Source organism: Mus musculus, chromosome 8 (assembly GCF_000001635.26).
Source record: "Mus musculus strain C57BL/6J chromosome 8, GRCm38.p6 C57BL/6J".
Classification (NCBI taxonomy): domain Eukaryota; kingdom Metazoa; phylum Chordata; class Mammalia; order Rodentia; family Muridae; genus Mus; species Mus musculus.
The window spans coordinates 105726676-105745247 of record NC_000074.6 but is presented as its reverse complement, the minus strand read 5'-3'; the positions used below and the strand labels follow the sequence as shown (position 1 = coordinate 105745247).

Genomic DNA, 18572 nt, shown 5'->3' with positions numbered 1-18572 from the left:
GGTTGGCCTAGTACTCAAAAATCCTCCTGCCTCAGCTACTCAGATGCTGTGATTACCAGAATGAGTTACCATGTCCATTTCTATATATGTTGGTTTTAGACTTATTTATTTTTTTCACTTGGGTTGTTTGTTATTGATTTGTTTTGAAACAGGGTCTCCGTAACCCTGGCTAACCTCTGGGACTCACACAGAGCCTCTGGCCTTTGTTTCCTGAGTACTGCACCATCACAGCTGACTACATTTATTCATTTTATGTGTGCAAATATTTTGCATGAATGTATGTATGTCCACCATGTGCATGCCTGATGCCCTAGGAGGTCAAAAGAAGGCATTGTCAGATTCCCTGGAACTGGAGTTACAGGTAGGTAGCTGTAAACTGCCATGAGGATGCTAAGAGTTGAACCAGGCCCTCTGCAAGAGCTTTTAACCAGTGAGCAATTTCTCCATCCCATCTGAATACAGTTTTTATTAGCTCAATAAATGTATCTTAGTTTCTTGATTATGTAGGAACAAGAAAGAAAGTTTTTCTTTTCTTTTTTTTTCAGAAAAAAATTTTTAAGATTTATTTTATTTATATGTAAAATGTGTGTGTGTGTGTGTTTAATATTTATTTTATCTATATGAGTATACTGTAGCTGTCTTTGACACACCAGAAGAGGGCATCAGATCCTATTACAGATGGTTGTGAGCCACAATGTAGTTGCTGGGAATTGAACTTAGGACCTCTGGAAGAGCAGTCAGTGCTCTTAACCACTGAGCCATCTCTCCAGCCCTTCAGAAAATATTAAACATTTATTGTATATTAGGCATCCATGATAAAACATTGGGGAAAAAAATAAACCCTCTCAACGCCCCCTCCCCAACTTACTTGTTCTCGGGGGCGTAAATTCTAGCAGATTGGTGGGTAAAACAGCAGCAGCAGCAGCTGTATAACCACAGACCTGTTCTTATGGGACTGTGTTTAAAATCTTAGAAAATGGCTAGTAGATAGAATACTTGCCTGTCACATATGAGGCTTTAGGGCCAATGTCCCTAGTACTAAAGAAGTAATAGAAAAAAGAATATATTTGAGAGAGCTCTGAAAGGACGAGGGAGACATGTATCTAATAGAGTGCATCTCAAGTATAATGGTTGTGAGACAGGAGCAAACACGGCACGTTGAGATTTGTACAGCAGTGAACCATTATGCCTGTCTTGGTGGATAAGGTCAGAAGATAAAGTAGGCAGCAGGAGGGTGCAGACAGTTCGTGTAGGGCTTTGTAGGTCAGTGGAAGAATTTTGTTCTTATTCCACATGAGAAAGCCTTTGGCCAAGTAACTTGATCTGAATGACACTTTAATCAGGTCACTCTTAGTGCTGTGTGAGTAGATTGGGGGTGCAGTGTGGGGAGACTCATTGGAAGCTGAGAGCCAGTTAAGCTATTGCAGTAATGTAGAAGGGAATAGTGGTCACTTGAACTAAGGCGATGGTGACAGAAAGTGAAAAGCACTTGGCTTCAGGATGAGGTCAGAAGGCAGAGATGTGTTGATAGATCAGATATCAAGTGTAAGAAGGAAGCAAGGATAACTCCAGTGTTTTGGCTCGAGCCGTTGCCACATTTGTGTTACCAGTTTAAGTGATGAAGCCACCATGGGGAGAATAGAAACATCAGTATTTTGTTCTGGACATTTGAAGTTTCAGATGCATATTAAACACACAAATGGAGATGTCGGATAGGTAGTTGATTATACTGGTCTGGACCTTGAGCGAAAGGATCCAGCAGACAACTTTAGGAGTCACTAGGGAATAGAATGGTATTTAAAGTCATGAGACTTGGTAGAATCACCAAGTGAGTATAACAGAAGAGAGACATGGGCTGGGCCTGAGCTGTGGTAGTTATGTTGGTTATCAGGAGGAACTAGCAAGGGTCTGAGGAGTGGCCAGAGAAATCAGGAGACATTTATGTTCTAGGAGCTGAGAAAAGAAGACTGTGCCAAGGAGGGTGGGACAGTCTATCAGATGTTGCAGACAGGTGAAGTAGGATGAACATGAAAACCGACCCACTGTCTGTGAACAAACATCAGGCAGGTTTAGGTTTTTATCCATGATGACTGAATATGTAGTGTTGTGTAGTGTATAATTGCAGCTCAAGGTTCAGAACATTTTGCTATTTTTGATTTACCTATTTCAGACCGATTTTATATTGAACATATGCAATTGTGTGGAGGCTTGGGCTGCTTTGAAGTGGGGAGCTTTTTGGGGAGGAGTACATGTTCTACCAGTGAGCTACGTGCTCCCCAGAGTGGCTCCTCCTCCTAAACTAGATACCAGACACTAGATGTAGTGTAGGTAGGACAGGGGTCGTTTCTCCAGTGCCTTTTGCCTTATTTTTTGAGACAGGATCTCTCACTGATCTGGAACTCACATACTAGGTTAGGCTGCCTAACCACACATATGTGCATGTGTGTGTGCATGCATATTTGTGTATGTGAGTCCCATGTCGCCTGTGGAGGTCAAAGGCCAACCTGTAGTGTTGGTTCTTGTCTTCCACCTTGCTTGAGAGCAGGATATCTTGTTGTTCACTATGACAAATGCCACAAACTTCTGAGGATTCTCCTGTCTCTGTCCCCTATCCTCCTGTAAGGAGTTGTGGGATTGTAGTGCTACGAAGTCTAGCTTTGTGGATTCTGGGGATCTGAACTCTAGTCCAGGTCCTCAGATTGCAAGTCAGGAGCTTTAACCACTGAGCAATCTCCTCAACCCCCAACCTAGCTTTTTTATTTTATTTTATTTTATATTTTATTTTGACAGTCTCACTATGTAGACCAGGCTGGCCTGGAATTCACAGAAATTTGCCTTCCTCTAGCCCTTAGTGTGGGGCAGGTGGGGGGATAATGGTGTGCACCACTGTGCTGGCTCGAGTCTAGTGTTTTAATGGCATTGAACTACTGTGCTTATTTCTTCCCTGGACTGCCAAGATCAGAGTTTTCCTCATGTACAACCCCAAGTCATAGGCGGTGCCTTTCTCATTCTCATGACAGATCTATAAATGTATTCCATATATACCATCAGTGTCCTTTCCCTTCCTTCTCTTTTAGGGCCTTTTAGGAAGGCTCACCCTGTAGCTCAGATTGACCTTTGACTCTCTCTGTCCCCTTGCTGTACCCCACCACCGTGTCTCACTTGTTTAATCCTTATGTGGTGCCGGTTTTCATCCTCCTGGACCCTATACCTGTACAGCCCACACCTGTAATCCCAGCACCCAGAAGGCTGAGGCAGGAGGACCATTGTGAGTTTGAGTCTAGTCTGAGCTACATAACCAAGAAAATCAAGGAGTAATTCACTTACAGTTTACAGTTAAACACACAGATCTCAAATTTTCAGTTTGATGAGTTTTGAGATATCTATATCTATAGATATAAAAAAAGGCTTGTCTGTGTGTTCTTCAGGTAGCTGGAAATCTACTTCAATAGGACGAGTGTGTCTGCCCGGCCTTCAGCCAGCATGTTTCTAAGGTGTGTGCGTATTGCTGTATGTATTTCTGGTTAATCAGTTTATCGTCACTTTGCTGCTTTGCTGTATTTCATTATGTCACAGCACTACCATTTGTTTCCCTGTTCTCCTATTGATAAACGTTTGAGTTTGTTTCCAGTTTAGATTGGCTGTGAACATTTGTATACAGTTCTTAATGGCTATAGGTTTTCATTTCTTAGGTAAATATCTTTAAACAAAAATGCTATCAGTGGACTAAGATGTAGAAATTTATTCTTTTAAATTGTCAGTTAAGCTGGATGTGGTGGCACACACTTCTTTTTTCTTTTTTTAAAGATTTATTTCATTTATATGAGTACTCTGTAGCTGTCTTCAAGCACACCAGAAAAGAGCATCAGATCTCTTTTATAGATGGTTGTGAGCCACCATGTGATTGCTGGGAATTGAACTCAGGACCTCTAGAAGTTGGATTGGTGCTCTTAACTGCTGAGCCATCTCTCCAGCCTGGTGGCACACACCTTTAACCCAGCACTAGGGAGGCAAAGGCAGGCAGATCTCTGCGAGTTGAAGGCCAGCATGATCTACAGGACAAACAAAAAACAAAGGCCTTTCAGTTTCTGAAGTGGTTGTATTGTTTTATACCTCCACCATAAATATATGAGATTTCCATGTGTTCCATGTCCTGTGCACACTTTGGGACTGTCTCTTTTACTTTGTGCAGGATTGAACCCATCACTGTTCTAGGGCTAGACAGACAGTTCAGCTGTTAAGATCCCTGGCTGTTCTCTCAGAGGACCTGAGTTCAATTCCCAGCACCCACATGGCAGCTCATAATCATCTGTAACTCCAGTTTCGAGGATTCGTCTCCTTTCTTCTGACCTCTGTGGATACCAGGCATGCACCTGGTGCACATTTATACATGCAGGCAAAACATTCATACACATAAAATAAATCTATAGAAATCAAGGGGAAAAAAGGCTACGGGTGTAATTTACTGGGACAATTCTTGCCTGGCGTGTATAAGGCCATGAGTTGGATCCCCAGGACTACAAACTAAAATAAATGTAGGTTAGTAGACTACTTAGTTATTGTAAGTGAAGCTCTGAGTTCAGTCTCAGTTCAGTCAGTTCAGACTGACAAGGACATGAGAAATCCAAGCTGTCTAATAGAAACTGTGATGTGCAGCAGGAACAGAGCTTGGTGTAGCTGTGGGGCCTCCACTTCAGTTAGGCTAGTGATCAACCAGGTGGACAGACCAGAATAGGCTGGACGGTGAGGCAGACCCTATGAAGGTTATAGGAGTTCAGTCCATAGAGATGTATATTAGGTAATGTCTTACTGTACAGCAAACAGCCTCAGAATTCAAGAACCTAAGCCAAATGTTTATTTCTCATGCTTCCTGGTCTAAGTCAGTTCAAGTGGAACCCAGCGGCCTAACATAATCTCACTCCTATAACTGGCAGTTGGCTTAGTGTCGGCTGAGGAAATGGGAATGATTTGGTCATGTCTCTCCTGATCCCACAGGATGGCTTTGTGCTTCTCTCGTGACCCTGGATATCTAGAGTAGTAAGACCTACCTTAAAACACAGTGTTTTTCAAGCTTAAACCATATTGCTACTGGCCAAGTAGTATTGCCACTGAGATCTGTCTGCACTCTCTTAACTTCCTTGGTCCTTGTGATCTCCATTGTAAGAATGCAGACGAAGTAGAGGATATAGTGTAAATTACAGACTAATAAAATGTAGGTATTTTATTACAGACTAATAAAAAAAAATTAGTGCAGAGCCAAACAGTCTTAAGGGCTGAGAGTCACAGTGGGCAAAGAAGCTATTATCCCTGTACTTTAGGTAGGTAAGTTTTCAAGGGGCAGACAGTTTTTCTGAGGGTCATTGAGAAACCCTCTTGGATTGACGCTGGAGGGGACGATGGATGTCCTTGTTCTTCATCAGGGAGCCTTCTTCTGGGTAGCAATCTTGAAAGGTCTCCTGCAGGCGAGCCCAACCCTTTGATATTGCAGTACAATTAATCATGTACAAAGTTCACGCTTGGGAACTGTGCAGTTGAGTTACAAACCAAAAACCTAAAAGGCAAAACAAACAAAAACCCTCAGTACTTTAAGAATATTTGTGATTTTTTTTTGTGCTGATCTGCTTTCGTAGCTATCCTTGGCAGCCAAAGATGGAGTTACCTGGGGCTTCTGGCACTGGGATTGGTATTCAGTAAATGACCAGGCAGTCCAGTATATCATGTCTCTTGCCAGGGCCAAAGATAGGACTCAGGTCCCAGTTCTCTGCCCAGTTACCAAATCCTTCTTTTTCTCTTTGGCTTTACGACCTGTTGACTGAGAAATGGATCTGAATGTCCTGTCATCCTGCTAAGATCCAACTGGCTCTCAAACAGCCCGGCTAACTCAGCGTCTACCCTGGAGGTGATTGAGCATCCGTAACCTGGCAGTCATAGATGCTCAGTGGGATGGAGGATTCCTGAGCCCATCAGAAGAAGAGTGTTCAAACTCATGCCTGTAATTCCAGCCTACAAGAAGCCGAGGCAGTTGAATTGCCATGAGTTAGAATCTTGTCTCATTTAGAAGAATAATATTAAATATGAATAAACACTGAATTCCTAAAAAAAAAAAAAAAAAAAAAAAAGAATCTTGTCTCAAACTGGGGAGGGAAAGAAAGGGAGAGAAAGAAGGAAAATACTCTGACTAAAATGGCCTAAGAGACAGAAGTGAACTGTCATTTAAGAGGGGCCTTGACGGGGCTGAAGTCCTGAGTTCAATTCCCAGCAACCACATGGTGGCTCACAACTATCTGTAATGGGATCTGATCCCCTATTCTGGTGTGTCTGAAGAGAGCAACAGTGTACTGTACATAAAATAAATAAATCTTAAAAAGGGGGGCCCTTGACATGAACGTGATAGGGGACTTTATTATCACTTGACTTTCTCACTACTTCTGGGCTGTTAGAGCGTTTCCTCCAGGAAGCCTTCCCATTTGCATGCCACCCCTAGCCCTGTAGTTAGTGGTGTTTTCCCTGTGCTATATACAAGCACCTACTTAGCATATTGTATGTGTATGTGTGTGTGTGGGGGATCTCTGATATCCCAAGGCTGTATTTAATATGTAGCTGCTCTGGCCTTGAACACATGACCCTCCTGGAACACTTGAAGCCTCTACTTGAGCACTGTGACTAGGAGCATACGCCACATATGCCACCGTATAGATGTCATATCTTAAAACAGATTGGCTTATACGCCTGTCTGTCATGACCTGGTGTTTCTTGAGGCTATGGGTAATGTCTGATCGCACGTCAGGAAATTGTTACATGTTCAGGTACTCTCCCAGCAATAATAAGAAGAGCTCCAGGCTAGCCTCGAACTCACAGAGATCCACCTGCCTCAGCCTACCAACTGCTAGGATTAAAGGTATGAGCCACCACTCCTAATGTAATGTTTTGAGAGATTGTTTTCATGCTCATGAGGGGTGTTGGTCCGCAGCTCCATGTTGATTTGGATGCTCTCTGCCTGTGTTAGCTCCCCTTGGTATTTGTCTGTTCCAGCCACTGTATTCCTGCTGTCACCCATCCTAGTCTGTGAACTGGCATTGTGTGGAGGCCAAAGTCAATGTTTAACATCTTCCTTGTTTTCCACCTTTAAAAGAATTTATTTAGCCGAGTGGTGATGGCACACGCCTTTAATCCCAGTACTTGGGAGGCAGAGGCAGTTGGATCTATGTGAGTTTAAGGCCAGCCTGGTCTACAGAGCGAGATCCAGGACATTCAAGGCAACATGGAGAAACCCTGTCTTGAATTCCCCTCCCCCAAATTATTATGTGTGTATGGGTGTTTGCCTGAATGTATGCCTGTGTACCATGTGTGTATAATGCCTGCTGAAGACATTGGATACCCTGGGACTGTATCTATAGATAGTTGTGAGCTGCCATGAATTGCAGAGAATTGCAAAGAATTGAACCTGGGTTCACTGGAGAGCAAGCAGTGTTAGTAACTGTTAAGCCATCTCTTCAGTCCCTCTACTTTATTTCATACATATATATTTTTTAAGCTTTTTTTTTTTGAGACAAGGAATAAAGGCATGGGCTACCACTGCCATATCTATCTATCTATCTATATATCTATCTATATATATAGATATAGATATACACACACACATATATATAACTTAATATGTTAATTTAATATATTTATATATAATAAATATTAAACATATATGTGTGTTTAATATATAAATATATAGTTTAAATATTTAATTGTATGTGTATGTGCACGTGTACAAAATAGTCTTTTGTTTTGTTTTGCTTTGCTTTTCAAGACAGGGTTTCTCTGTATAGCCCTGACTGTCCTGGAACTCACTTTGTAGACCAGGCTGGCCTCAAACTCAGAAATCCGCCTGCCTCTGTCTTCCAAGTGCTGGGATCAAAGGCGTGCGCCACCACGCCCGGCTACAAAATAGTTTTTTTGTCAGGTTGATACAAGCTAAAATCATCTGAGAAGAGGGAACCTTAATTAAGAAATTGCCTCTAGCCGTGCAGTGGTGGAGCACACCTTTAATTCCAGCACTTGGGAGGCAGAGGCAGGTGGATTTCTGAGTTCAAGGACAGCCAGGGCTACACAGAGGAACCCTGTCTCAGAAAGAAAGAAAGAAAGAAAGAAAGAAAGAAAGAAAGAAAGAAAGAAAGAAAGAAAGAAAGAAAGGAAGGAAGGAAGGAAGGAAGGAAGGAAGGAAGGAAGGAAGGAAGGAAGGAAGGAAGGAAGGAAGAGGGAAAGGGAAGGGAAGAGGAAAGTAAAGGGAAGAGGAAAAGGAAAGAAGAAAGAAAAGAAAAAGATTGGGCTGTGGTTAGGGGAAAGGTCCCAAAGGCAGGCAACAGAGTCAGACTCCTGTCCCCACCTTAGGAGTCGCACATGAAGATCAGGTTACACAGTGGTTACATGTGTGCAGAGGGCCTAGGTCAGTCCTAGTCATGTTCTCTGGTTGGCAGTTGAGCCTCTGTGAGCCCCTATGGCTATAGGTTAGTGAATTCTGTAGGTTTTCCTGTGGTGTCCTTGGCCCCTTTGACTCCTTCAATCCTCCCTCCTCCTCTTCCACAGGATTCCCCAAGCTCTGCCTAGTATTTGGCTGTGGGTCACTGCTTCTGTTCCCATCAGTTGCTGGGTGAAGCCTCTCTGATGATGGTTATGCTAGGCTCCTGACTGCTAGCTAGTATAGCAGAATATCATTAGCAGGGTCAGGGAGGGGCTTCCTCTCATGGCATGTGTCTCAAGCTGGTCCAGTCCTTGGTTGACCCTTCCTTCAATTTCTGCTCCATCTTTACCCTTGCACATCTTGTAGGCAGAGCAAACTGTAGGTTGAAGGTTTTGTGTCTGGGTTGGTGTCCTGAACCTTCCATTGGAAGTCTTGACTGGTTACGGAGACAGTTGGTTCAGGCTCCATGTCTGTCATTTGTAGGAGTCTTAGCTAGGATCACCCTCATAGTCCTGCAAGCTTCCATTGCCCTAGGTTTCTAGCTTGTCCCAGAGATGTCCCCTCCCATTCCTGTTTCTCCTAATACTCTTTCCCTCCATCCTCCCCCAACCTGATCCATCCTGTTCCTGTCTCTACTCCCTCCCTACCCAACTCCTCCCCCCCCCTCAGTCCACCCGCAGTGTCTATTCTATTTCCCCTTCTCTGAGATTCATGCATCGCTCGTTGAACCCTCCTGTTACTTAGCTTCTTTAGGTCTGTTGATTTTAGCATGGTTATCCTTTACTGCTAATATGCATTTATAAGTGAGTACATACCATGTTTGTCTTTCTGGGTCTGGGGTTACCTCACGCAGGATAACTCAGTTTCTAGTTCCATCCATTTGCCAGCAAATTTCATGATGTCATTGTTTTTCAAAAGCTGAGTAATAGTCCATTGTGTAGATTATCACATTTTCTTTTCTTTTCTTTTTCACCTAGCAATATCAATTTTTTTATTAGATATTTTCTTTATATACATTTCAAATGCTACCCCGAAAGTTCCCTATACCCTCCCTCCACCCTGCTCCCCTACCCACCCAATCCCACTTCTTGTCCCTGGCATTTCCCTGTACTGGGACATATAAAGTTTGCAATATCAAGAGGCCTCTCTTCCCATTGATGACCGACTAGGCCATCTTCTCCTACATATGCAGCTAGAGATACGAGCTCTGGGGGTACTGGTTAGTTCATATTGTTGTTCCATCTATAGGGTTGCAGACTCCTTCAGCTACTTGGATGCTTTCTCTAGCTTCTCCATTGGGGGCCTTGTGTTCCATTATATAGATGACCGTGAGCATCCACTTCTGTATTTGCCAGGCACATAGCCTCATACGACAGCTATACCAGGGTCCCTTCAGCAAAATCTTTCTGGCATATGCAATAGTGTCTGGGTTTGGTGGCTGACTATGGGATGGATCCCCGGGTGGGGTATTCTGGATAGTCCATCCTTTCGTCTTAGAGACAAACTTTGTTTCTGTAACTCTTTTCATGGGTATTTTCTTCCCTATTCTAAGGAGGAATGAAGTATCCACCCATTGGTCTTCCCTCTTCTTGATTTTCTTGTGTTTTGCACATTGTATCTCGGGTGTTCTTTATCCATCTTCGGCTGAGGGTCACCTAGGTTGTTTCCAGTTTCCGACTATTAGGAATGAAGCTGCTATGAGCATAGCTGAACCAGTGTCCCTGTGCTATGGTGGAGCATCCTTTGGGTAGATGCCCAGGAGTGGGATAGCTGGGTCTTGAGGTGGATCTATTCCCAATTGTCTGAGAAACCACCAAATTGATTTCCAAAGTGGCTGTACAAACTTGCACTCCCACCAGCAATGGAAGAGTGTTCTCCTTGTCCACATCCTCGCCAGCCCGAGCTGTCTCTTGAGCTTTTGATCTTAGCCATTCTGACAGGTATAAGATGGAATCTCAGAGTCATTTTGATTTGCATTTCTCTGAAGGCTAATGATGTTGAACATTTCTTCAAGTGCGTCTTAGCCACTAGAGTTTCCTCTGTAGAGAAATGGAGAGTTTCCACTTTCTCTTCTATCAGGTTTAGTGTATCTGGTTTTATGCTGAGGTCTTTAATCTACTTGGATATGAATTTTATGCAGGGTGATGGATACAGATCTATTTGCACTCTTCTACATGTAAACAGCCAGTTAGACCAGTACCATTTGCTGAAGATGCTCTCTTTTTTCTATTGTATAATTTTGGCTTCCTTGTCAAAAATCAAGTGTCATGGGTGGCTGGGTTTATTTTTGGGTATATGATTCAGTTCCATTGATTAACTTGTTTCTTTTTTATGCCAATATCATGCAGTTTTTATTACTATTGTTCTGCAGTACAGCCTGAAATCAGGGATAGTAATACCTCCAGAAGTTATTCTGTTGTACAGGATTGTTTTAGCCCTCCTGGTTTTGTTTTTTTTTAATTAGATATTTACTTCATTTACATTTCAAATTTTGTCCCCTTTCCTGGTTTCTCCTCAGAAAACCCCCTATCCTCTCCCCCGTCCCTCTGTCTTGGTGGTTTTTGTTTTGTTTTGTTTTTTTCTGTATGAAGTTGATTATTGTTCTTTCATGGATTGTAAAGCATTATATTAGGATTTTGATGGGAATTATGTTGAATGCTTTTGGTAAGATGGCCATTTCCATAATGAACTGTTCTATGGAACTGTGAATGAAATCAACCTTGTCCTTCCTAAGGGGCTTTGATTATGGCATTTCAACACAGCAATAGTCGTACTAACTAAGACATATGCACATATGTGTAAGTATGCACATGCCATGACTCAAGTGTGGAGGTTGAGGTCAATGTGTGGGAATTGGTTGTCTTCTATTGTGTGAGCTCTAGGGATCAGACTCAAGTCTGTAGGCTTAGTGGTAAGAGCCTTTACCTGCCGAACCATCTTGCACACCCCTCCACCTTTTGTTTTGTTTTCTTTTCTACATGGATGTGTGTGGGTACATGTATGTGCTTGTGGTTGATAGTGGAGGTCTTCCACCATCACTCTCCATCTTATGCTTTGAGTGAGGTCTCTCAGTCAAACACAGAGCTCACTGATATGTTTGGTCTAGCTACCCAGCTTACTCTGGAGATCCGGTCTCCACCTTCAAGCCCAGAATGGTAGATGGCCATGCCCACCAGGCATTTACATTGGTTCTGTAGATCTGAATTCCTGCTTATGTAACAAGTACTTTAACCACTGAGCCATCTCCCCAGCCCCTCCACTGAACCTAGAACATTCGGATTCAGCTAGCCTGGCTGTCCAGGAAGCTCCAGGGGTTGTTCTTTCTTGACTGATGGGTATGTGCCACCACTTATGAAAAGCCCCAGCTTTTGTGGGATACTAGGGATCCAACCAGAGTCCTTAGGCTTTTGTGGCAAGCGCTTTGCTGACTTAGCCAGCTCCCCAGCCTTTCCTTGTCTAATGGTTTTATAACTGTTTCTTTCTTTCATTCAGGTGTCTCCTAGTCTGTCTTCTTGGTGCCACCTTTAAAAAGGAAGTCAGTGAAACATAGCTGCTTACAGGAAACAACCTCTATACTCAGAAGTTAATAAGAAACATTGAATGAGGGGATTGTAATTCCATGAACAGCCAAGTGGCCCTATAAAGGAAGGTAGAGCTCCAAGAGACTGTCAAGGACCTGGTCATGCTCCTGTCCCGGGTGCAATGGAGGGAAAGTGGGTGTGACTAGAACCCAGCAAAAGCCATGGGCAGGGAACAGGATCCTCAGTAGAGTCCCCATAGGAGACTTAGTCGAGATGTGGACCTTAGTCATAGAACATAAATCCTACTAGAACCACATCTTTGAAAAGAGAGATCAGGGGCTAGAGAGATGCTCAGAGGTTAAGAGCACTGACTGCTCTTCTGAAGGTCCTTAGTTCAAATCCCAGCAACCACATGGTGGCTCACAACCATCTGTAATGAGATCTGATGCCCTCTTCTGATGTGTCTGAAGACAGCTACGGTGTACTTACAATAATAAATAAATCTTTAAATAAAGAAAATGTAACTAAATAGAGAATACCACATTATTTAAAGAGAGAGAGAGAGAGAGAGAGAGAGAGAGAGAGAGAGAGAAAGAAAGAAAGAAAGAAAGAAAAGAAAAGAAAAGAGAGATCAGAGGACAAGTGCCTCGGCCTCCCTGCTCTCAGACTCCTCTAGTGACTCACACAGAAGCCTGAAGCCCTGGAGGCTCACTCCTTAGAGATTGGCCTTCAGAAGCCTGGGGCAGCAAGGGCAGACCAGGAGAACTGAGCCTAGTCCTTAGACTACCATTTGATGCCACCCATGCTGGCTCCTGCCTACCTTTCAGACTTATCACCCCACAGCCACCAGTTAAACTTCCCACAAAGATGTGATACATCAACAGATTTGTGTTGGCCAAGTGGTAGATCGGGGACAAGAGGTGAGTCTGATAAGGGAAGGAACTTACTGGCTCACGCTGATCACTAAGGATGAGTTGAGCTGCTCTGAGTGTACACGTTACACAGTAACTTTGATGGTTGCAGGAAAGCTAATGACCCGGGGAAGTTTTCCCACCGCATGTGGTAGGTCTGTTGCTCACAGCCACCCATGGAATGTTGGAAAAGTCCCTCTGAGCTTCTGTTTTCTCAACTTTTTGGAGAAGATTTTATGGCCTTAAAGACAGACTAATACTGCATGCATATTAGCTTGGGAGTTAGACCTTTGCGCTCCCACACAGCTGTTCATTTGTTTGATTTGTGTGTAGGAGGGTATGGCCCATACATGTAAGAGTGTAGGTGCCCACATCTGTGTATGTGGGCATGGAGGCCAGAGAAATACACCAGGTGGCCACATAATTACTCTTTATCTTATTCCCTTGGGATCTGCACCCAACCAGAAGCTACCATTTTGACTAGGCTGTCTGGCCAGCAAGCTCTTGGGAACCACCTGTCTCTGCATCCCAAATGCTGGGCTTTCAGGCATACAAAGCCATAGCTGGCTTTTTATATAGGTGTTGAGGATTTGAATTCAGGTCTTCATGTTTATAATGCAAGCATTCTTACCTTTGAGCTATCTCCATAGTCCCCACTGTTTACTTACCTGTTTTCTTGCTTTGGCTGCTTCTGAATATTAGATATCAGTAGTTCCTTTGGTTATTTGAAAATGGAACTTTGGGCTAGTGAGATGGCTCCGTGGGCATAGGCACCTGCTGTTGCACTAGGCTGATGTCCGGCCTAAGTTTGCTTCTCAGACTCCATGGTGGAGAGAACTGACTCCCAGAAATTACTTTCTGAACTCTACATGTATGCCTTGATAGGTACATGTCTACCTTCAGACACACTTAATAATAAACATTTTAAACTCAAAACAACATACAACTTTGAGCTGGTTGTGGTAGTGCATTTGGTAGGTACAAGTTGCAGAGTTAGGAGTTCACGGTATCTTCAGCTGCACGGTGAGTTAGAGGCTAGCCCGAAATACATGATCCTGTCGAAAGGAAAAAAAAAAGGTTTTGCTGGGCAATGGTGGCATATGCCTTTGATCCCATCACTTAGGAGACAGAAGCAGGCAGATCTCTGAGTTCGAGACCAAGTTCCAGGACAGCCTGAGCCACACAGGAAAACCCTGTCTCAAAAAACAAAGATTTTATTGCTCTCTGCTTCTCATCTGTGGCCTCCATGGAAGAAGCTCCCTCCTGCAGCTGTTGTCTGAAGCCATGATGGGCTGACCCTAGAACTGTAAGCCAAAGGAAGCCCGTCTCCCCTTAGAAAACCAGCAAACAGAAAATAGCGCATCTCAACATATTTTCCAGGTAGTTGGGGAAAAAAAAACTAATCTCTATTCATGCCTGACAACAATCTTTTTCTCCCTTTTTAGCATACAAAATAATAGGATAGCATAGCATTTTCAAACATATATATCATTGTACTTTGCTCCTCTCTCTCTCTCTCTCTCTCTCTCTGTCTGTCTGTCTGTCACACATACACACACACACACACACACACACAGAGCTTTTACAGTGATGTTAGGTCAAACATAGATAAAGATGAGCACAGGGGCTGGAGAGATGGCTCAGCAGTTAAGAGCACAGCTGCTCTTCCAAAGGAACCGGTTTCAATTCCCAGCATCCACACAGACATGCGTGCAGGCAAAACACAAAGCACCAATGTACATAAAATAAAAATTAAATTAAAAAAGGGGCCGGGCAGTGGCGCATGCCTTTAATCCCAGCACTCAGGAGGCAGAGGCAGGCAGATTTCTGAGTTTGAGGCCAGCCTGGTCTACAAAGTGAGTTATAGGATAGCCAGGGCCACACAGAGAAACCCTGTCTCAAAAAACCAAAAAACCAAACCAAAACAAAACAAAAATTTAAAAAGGGATGAACGCTGTTGCTACACTTCAGGGCATACACCTATGACAGCAGCTCTAGGAAAGCTGAGATAGACACATTGTTGTGAGTTTGATGTCAGCCTGATTTACACAGTGAGTTCTAGACTATAGTATGGAACATTGTCTCCAGAAACAAAAAAAAAAAACAAAACAAAACAAACAAACAAACAAACAAAAAAACGGAGGGGATGCAAAGATAAGGGGGTGGGGTAGAAAGAAACTGACTGACTTACTGAAGGCCACCCAACTGGTGACAGAGCCAGGATTTGAACCCATCTGTACTACCTTCCCTGTCACTCTGAGCTTGTACTCTGCAGTCCTGACCAGCAAGCATATGGTGATTGGGATTCATGGGAGCTTGGTGAGGCTAGATGTATTTAGATCTTCAGGGGCATGGGAAAGGTATGCTGCAGAAATTTTAGGACAAAGAGTATGAACTTTAGGGGTGAAAAGTCAACCAGGAAAACCAGCAGTTCCTGCTTGTGCGGAAGCACCTACTCCTCCAGCTTGCCTAGCGTCGTGCCATTCGGCTCCCTCAGAGGCCTCTTCATGGGTGTGAAGCTACCCTTGAGTCAGTGGAAGTAAAACAGCTTATTAAAAAATCTAACCCATGCTGTTGTTTTACCCTGCTGGTATTTAATTGTGTGTGTGTGTGTATGCGCGCGCGCGCGCGTACACAGTAAGGTACACACAGAGACCAAAACAAGGCAGAGAATGTGCTTTATTTGGTAGAAAGCTTTGTCTGGCATTTATGAAGCCCTGGATTCAGTCCCTAGCACCTAAAACAAGGCATGGTTCATAGGTTGGGGCCACACTAGGATACACAAGACCCTGTCTACAAATAAGTAAATAAATAAATATCCTAATGACACACATAAAGAAACAAAACAGAAGATACGGAAGACTCTGGAATGGCCAGCTGCCTATGCAGTGCTCGCGTCAGTGGTTCACAGAGACATGGGCGTACTGTCCAGGGGTACGGGACGCTGCAGGGCTGCCCTGTGACCTGGCATTTCCCTTCTGATCAGTGTGTGGTGAATGGCTTTCAGGTAGGTGGTTGAGGTCTCCGTACCTCACGGTTTTAGTGGCTCCAGGGTTATTTATCTAACAGATCACTTTTATTAGCTACCCCGGTTTTCAGTCTTTGTGTTTGTTTTGTTTTGTTTTGTTTTGTTTTGTTTTGTTTGAGACAGGGTTTTTACATAGCCCTGGCTGTCCTGGAACTCAGTCCGTACACCAGGCTGGACTTGACCTCACAGAGATCCACTTGCCTCTGCCTCCTGAGTGCTATTACAGATGTCATCACCATGCTTGGCTTCATTTTTCTATTTTTTTTTAAAGATTTATTTATTTTTTATTTATATGACTACACTGTAGCTGTCTTCAGACACCCACTAGAAGACGGCAACAGATCCCATTACAGATGGTTGTGAGCCACCATGTGGTTGCTGGGAGTTGAACTCAGGACCTCTGGAAGATCAGTCAGTGCTTTTAACCACTGAGCTATCTCTCCAGCCCCCTCTGTTTTGGTTTTTTTTTTAATATTTTTTCAGCTTTTTTTTTTTGAGACAGACTCTTGCTCATCGACCAGGCTGGCCTTACGCATACAATACTCCTTCTTTGGACTTCCAAGTGCTCCAGGGTGAACATCTGTTTGCAAAAAAAGGAAAAGAGAACCATTTCTTTTTGTGTTTTTGATTTGGAGTCTCAAACCCTATATACTCAGGTATACACACAAACACACACACACACACACACACACACACACACACAATGCTTTTTAGAAGGAAGTCTAAAGATCTTTATTTTGTAGTTGAAGCCTTGAAGGCTAAATCACTTGACCAGGGTTAGGTAGAATAAGGACTTGACCCTACTTTTCATAGTTTACTTGTTTTCTCTGTGTCCAGTAGGTGACGGTGGTATCCAGTGTGCCAGGAACAAGATTCTTCAGCTTTTTATTTTGGAAAAATACTTTGTGTTTCGGGGACAGAGAGCTTGTTGCTTCCAAATTGCCTTAGAATCTAGGCTCCTCTGAGTGTAATCTCTGCCGCTGACCAGTTCATTTCTGTTTTAGGAGCCATGTTTGATCAGGATGACGGGACGGTCAGCTGCATCCCGGGGACCCTTGTAAGGACATGAGTGCTTGAGCAGAGGCCAGGATGAAGCTGCTCCCAGGAGTCGGTGTGTTCGGGACTGGCAGCTCAGCCCGGGTCCTGGTCCCGCTGCTGAGGGCAGAGGGCTTCACCGTGGAGGCCCTGTGGGGGAAGACTGAGGAAGAGGCAAAGCAGCTGGCCGAGGAGATGAACATCACCTTCTACACCAGCCGCACAGACGACGTCTTGCTGCATCAAGACGTAGACCTGGTCTGCATCAACATCCCACCTCCGCTCACCCGGCAGATATCCGTGAAGGCTCTAGGTATGCATCTTCAGGCTACAGCGGCAGACTGTGTTTCCTCCTCTGGGCAGTCCTCCACAGTGCCCGGCCCTCTCCTAGGCCTGGCCATTCCTTCTTTGTCTGCACCTGCGGGTAGTGGTGCTCTGGGATATCGCTGGGGCAGAGGTGGGGAAGGACATGCTGGAGATTCTAAAAGCTCTAACCCTCTCTGCTCCCTATTCACCACTAACCCTCGGGGCAGAAGCTCAGCCCATCAAGGAGCTAGAGACGGCTGCCCTCCTTCACTGTCCAGCCTGCTGTGGGGAGGTCAGCACTTCCCCGGACCCCCGGACCCTCAGATGTGATGGATGTGTTTGTTCTGTCCCGCTGTAGCAAGCAGCACCACAGGAAGGAGAGGAGGTTGTCTAGAAGGCTCCCGCTTCCTGTGCTTTGTCAGCCCTTGGCTGTAATGAGCACCACCCTTCCTGGCAAACTGCAATCTGGTATTGCCAGACAGCAGGAAGGTGCTCTGTCAGGCCTGGCTTTCCTGACACACACCACAGAATAGCCTGCTCACATGTCCACTCTCCTGGGAACCTGACTGGGTGTGACCTGGTGAGCTGTTCTTCAGGTTCCTAGTGAGTTCCTCTTGCCTGTGAACTATAGGCAGGTTCTTCTTTTCATCATATAGATCTTGAAATAAGAGTTTACTATGTAGCTCCGGCTATCCCCCAACTCACACTCCTGCCTCACCCTTCTGAGTGCTGGGATTATGTGTGTGCCACTGATCCTGGTGTCTCGTCTCATCTCGTCTCTTCTCTTCTCTTCTCTTCTCTTCTCTTCTCTTCTCTTCTCTTCTTCTGTTACAGGATCTGTCTCTCTTGCTATTTTTCTTTGTGTTACTGTTGTTCTTAATTAAGGATCTAAGCGCTGTAACTGCAGTCCTTTTAGAATTGGAGGAAGACAAGACAGTCACTTAGGCGGTAGCTGTTGGAACAGTCTAACTTCAGCTCAGCTCCTTTAGACCTGGAGCACAAGAGAAATTTTCACAGTTCCCTGAAGCTTCCATCTACCTCAGCATGTCTCGTGGGCTGGAATATAATGTGGTGAGCCTATGACAGACACGGGGTTTGGTGAAGACAGCAGTGTGAGGCACACAGCGCTGACACAGACTTGCAGGTATGTGACATGTGACACAGGTCCAGGTTTTCACCATTCCTCCTTCCCATGTCTGTTAGAACCGTAGCCTCTAGCCTTTGAGACTTGAAGTAAAAGAACAGTGAGGCTTGCTGGTGCCCCGTGCAGTGTCCAGTCCAGCACCCGCTGTGTGTTCTCACAGAACTTGTGTGGTGTG

At 44.3% G+C, this 18572-nt stretch overlaps 1 protein-coding gene across 9 annotated transcripts in view; it reads left to right on the top strand.

The window, feature by feature from the left end:
• Gfod2 (glucose-fructose oxidoreductase domain containing 2) overlaps positions 1 to 18572 on the top strand; it is a 44623-nt gene that overhangs the window by 13419 nt on the left and 12632 nt on the right. For 3 of the 9 annotated variants that reach the window (NM_027469.5, NM_001368385.1, NM_001368389.1), the window contains exon 2: positions 16917 to 17260. In NM_027469.5, the coding sequence (NP_081745.1) occupies positions 17002 to 17260 (259 nt within the window). In that variant the 5' untranslated portion in view covers positions 16917 to 17001. Of the gene's footprint in view, positions 1 to 3428; positions 3495 to 8336; positions 15892 to 16916; positions 17261 to 18087; positions 18398 to 18572 lie in introns of those variants that run through there. The other 6 variants (NM_001368388.1, XM_030243753.1, NM_001368386.1 and 3 more) reach the window with 4 other exon arrangements.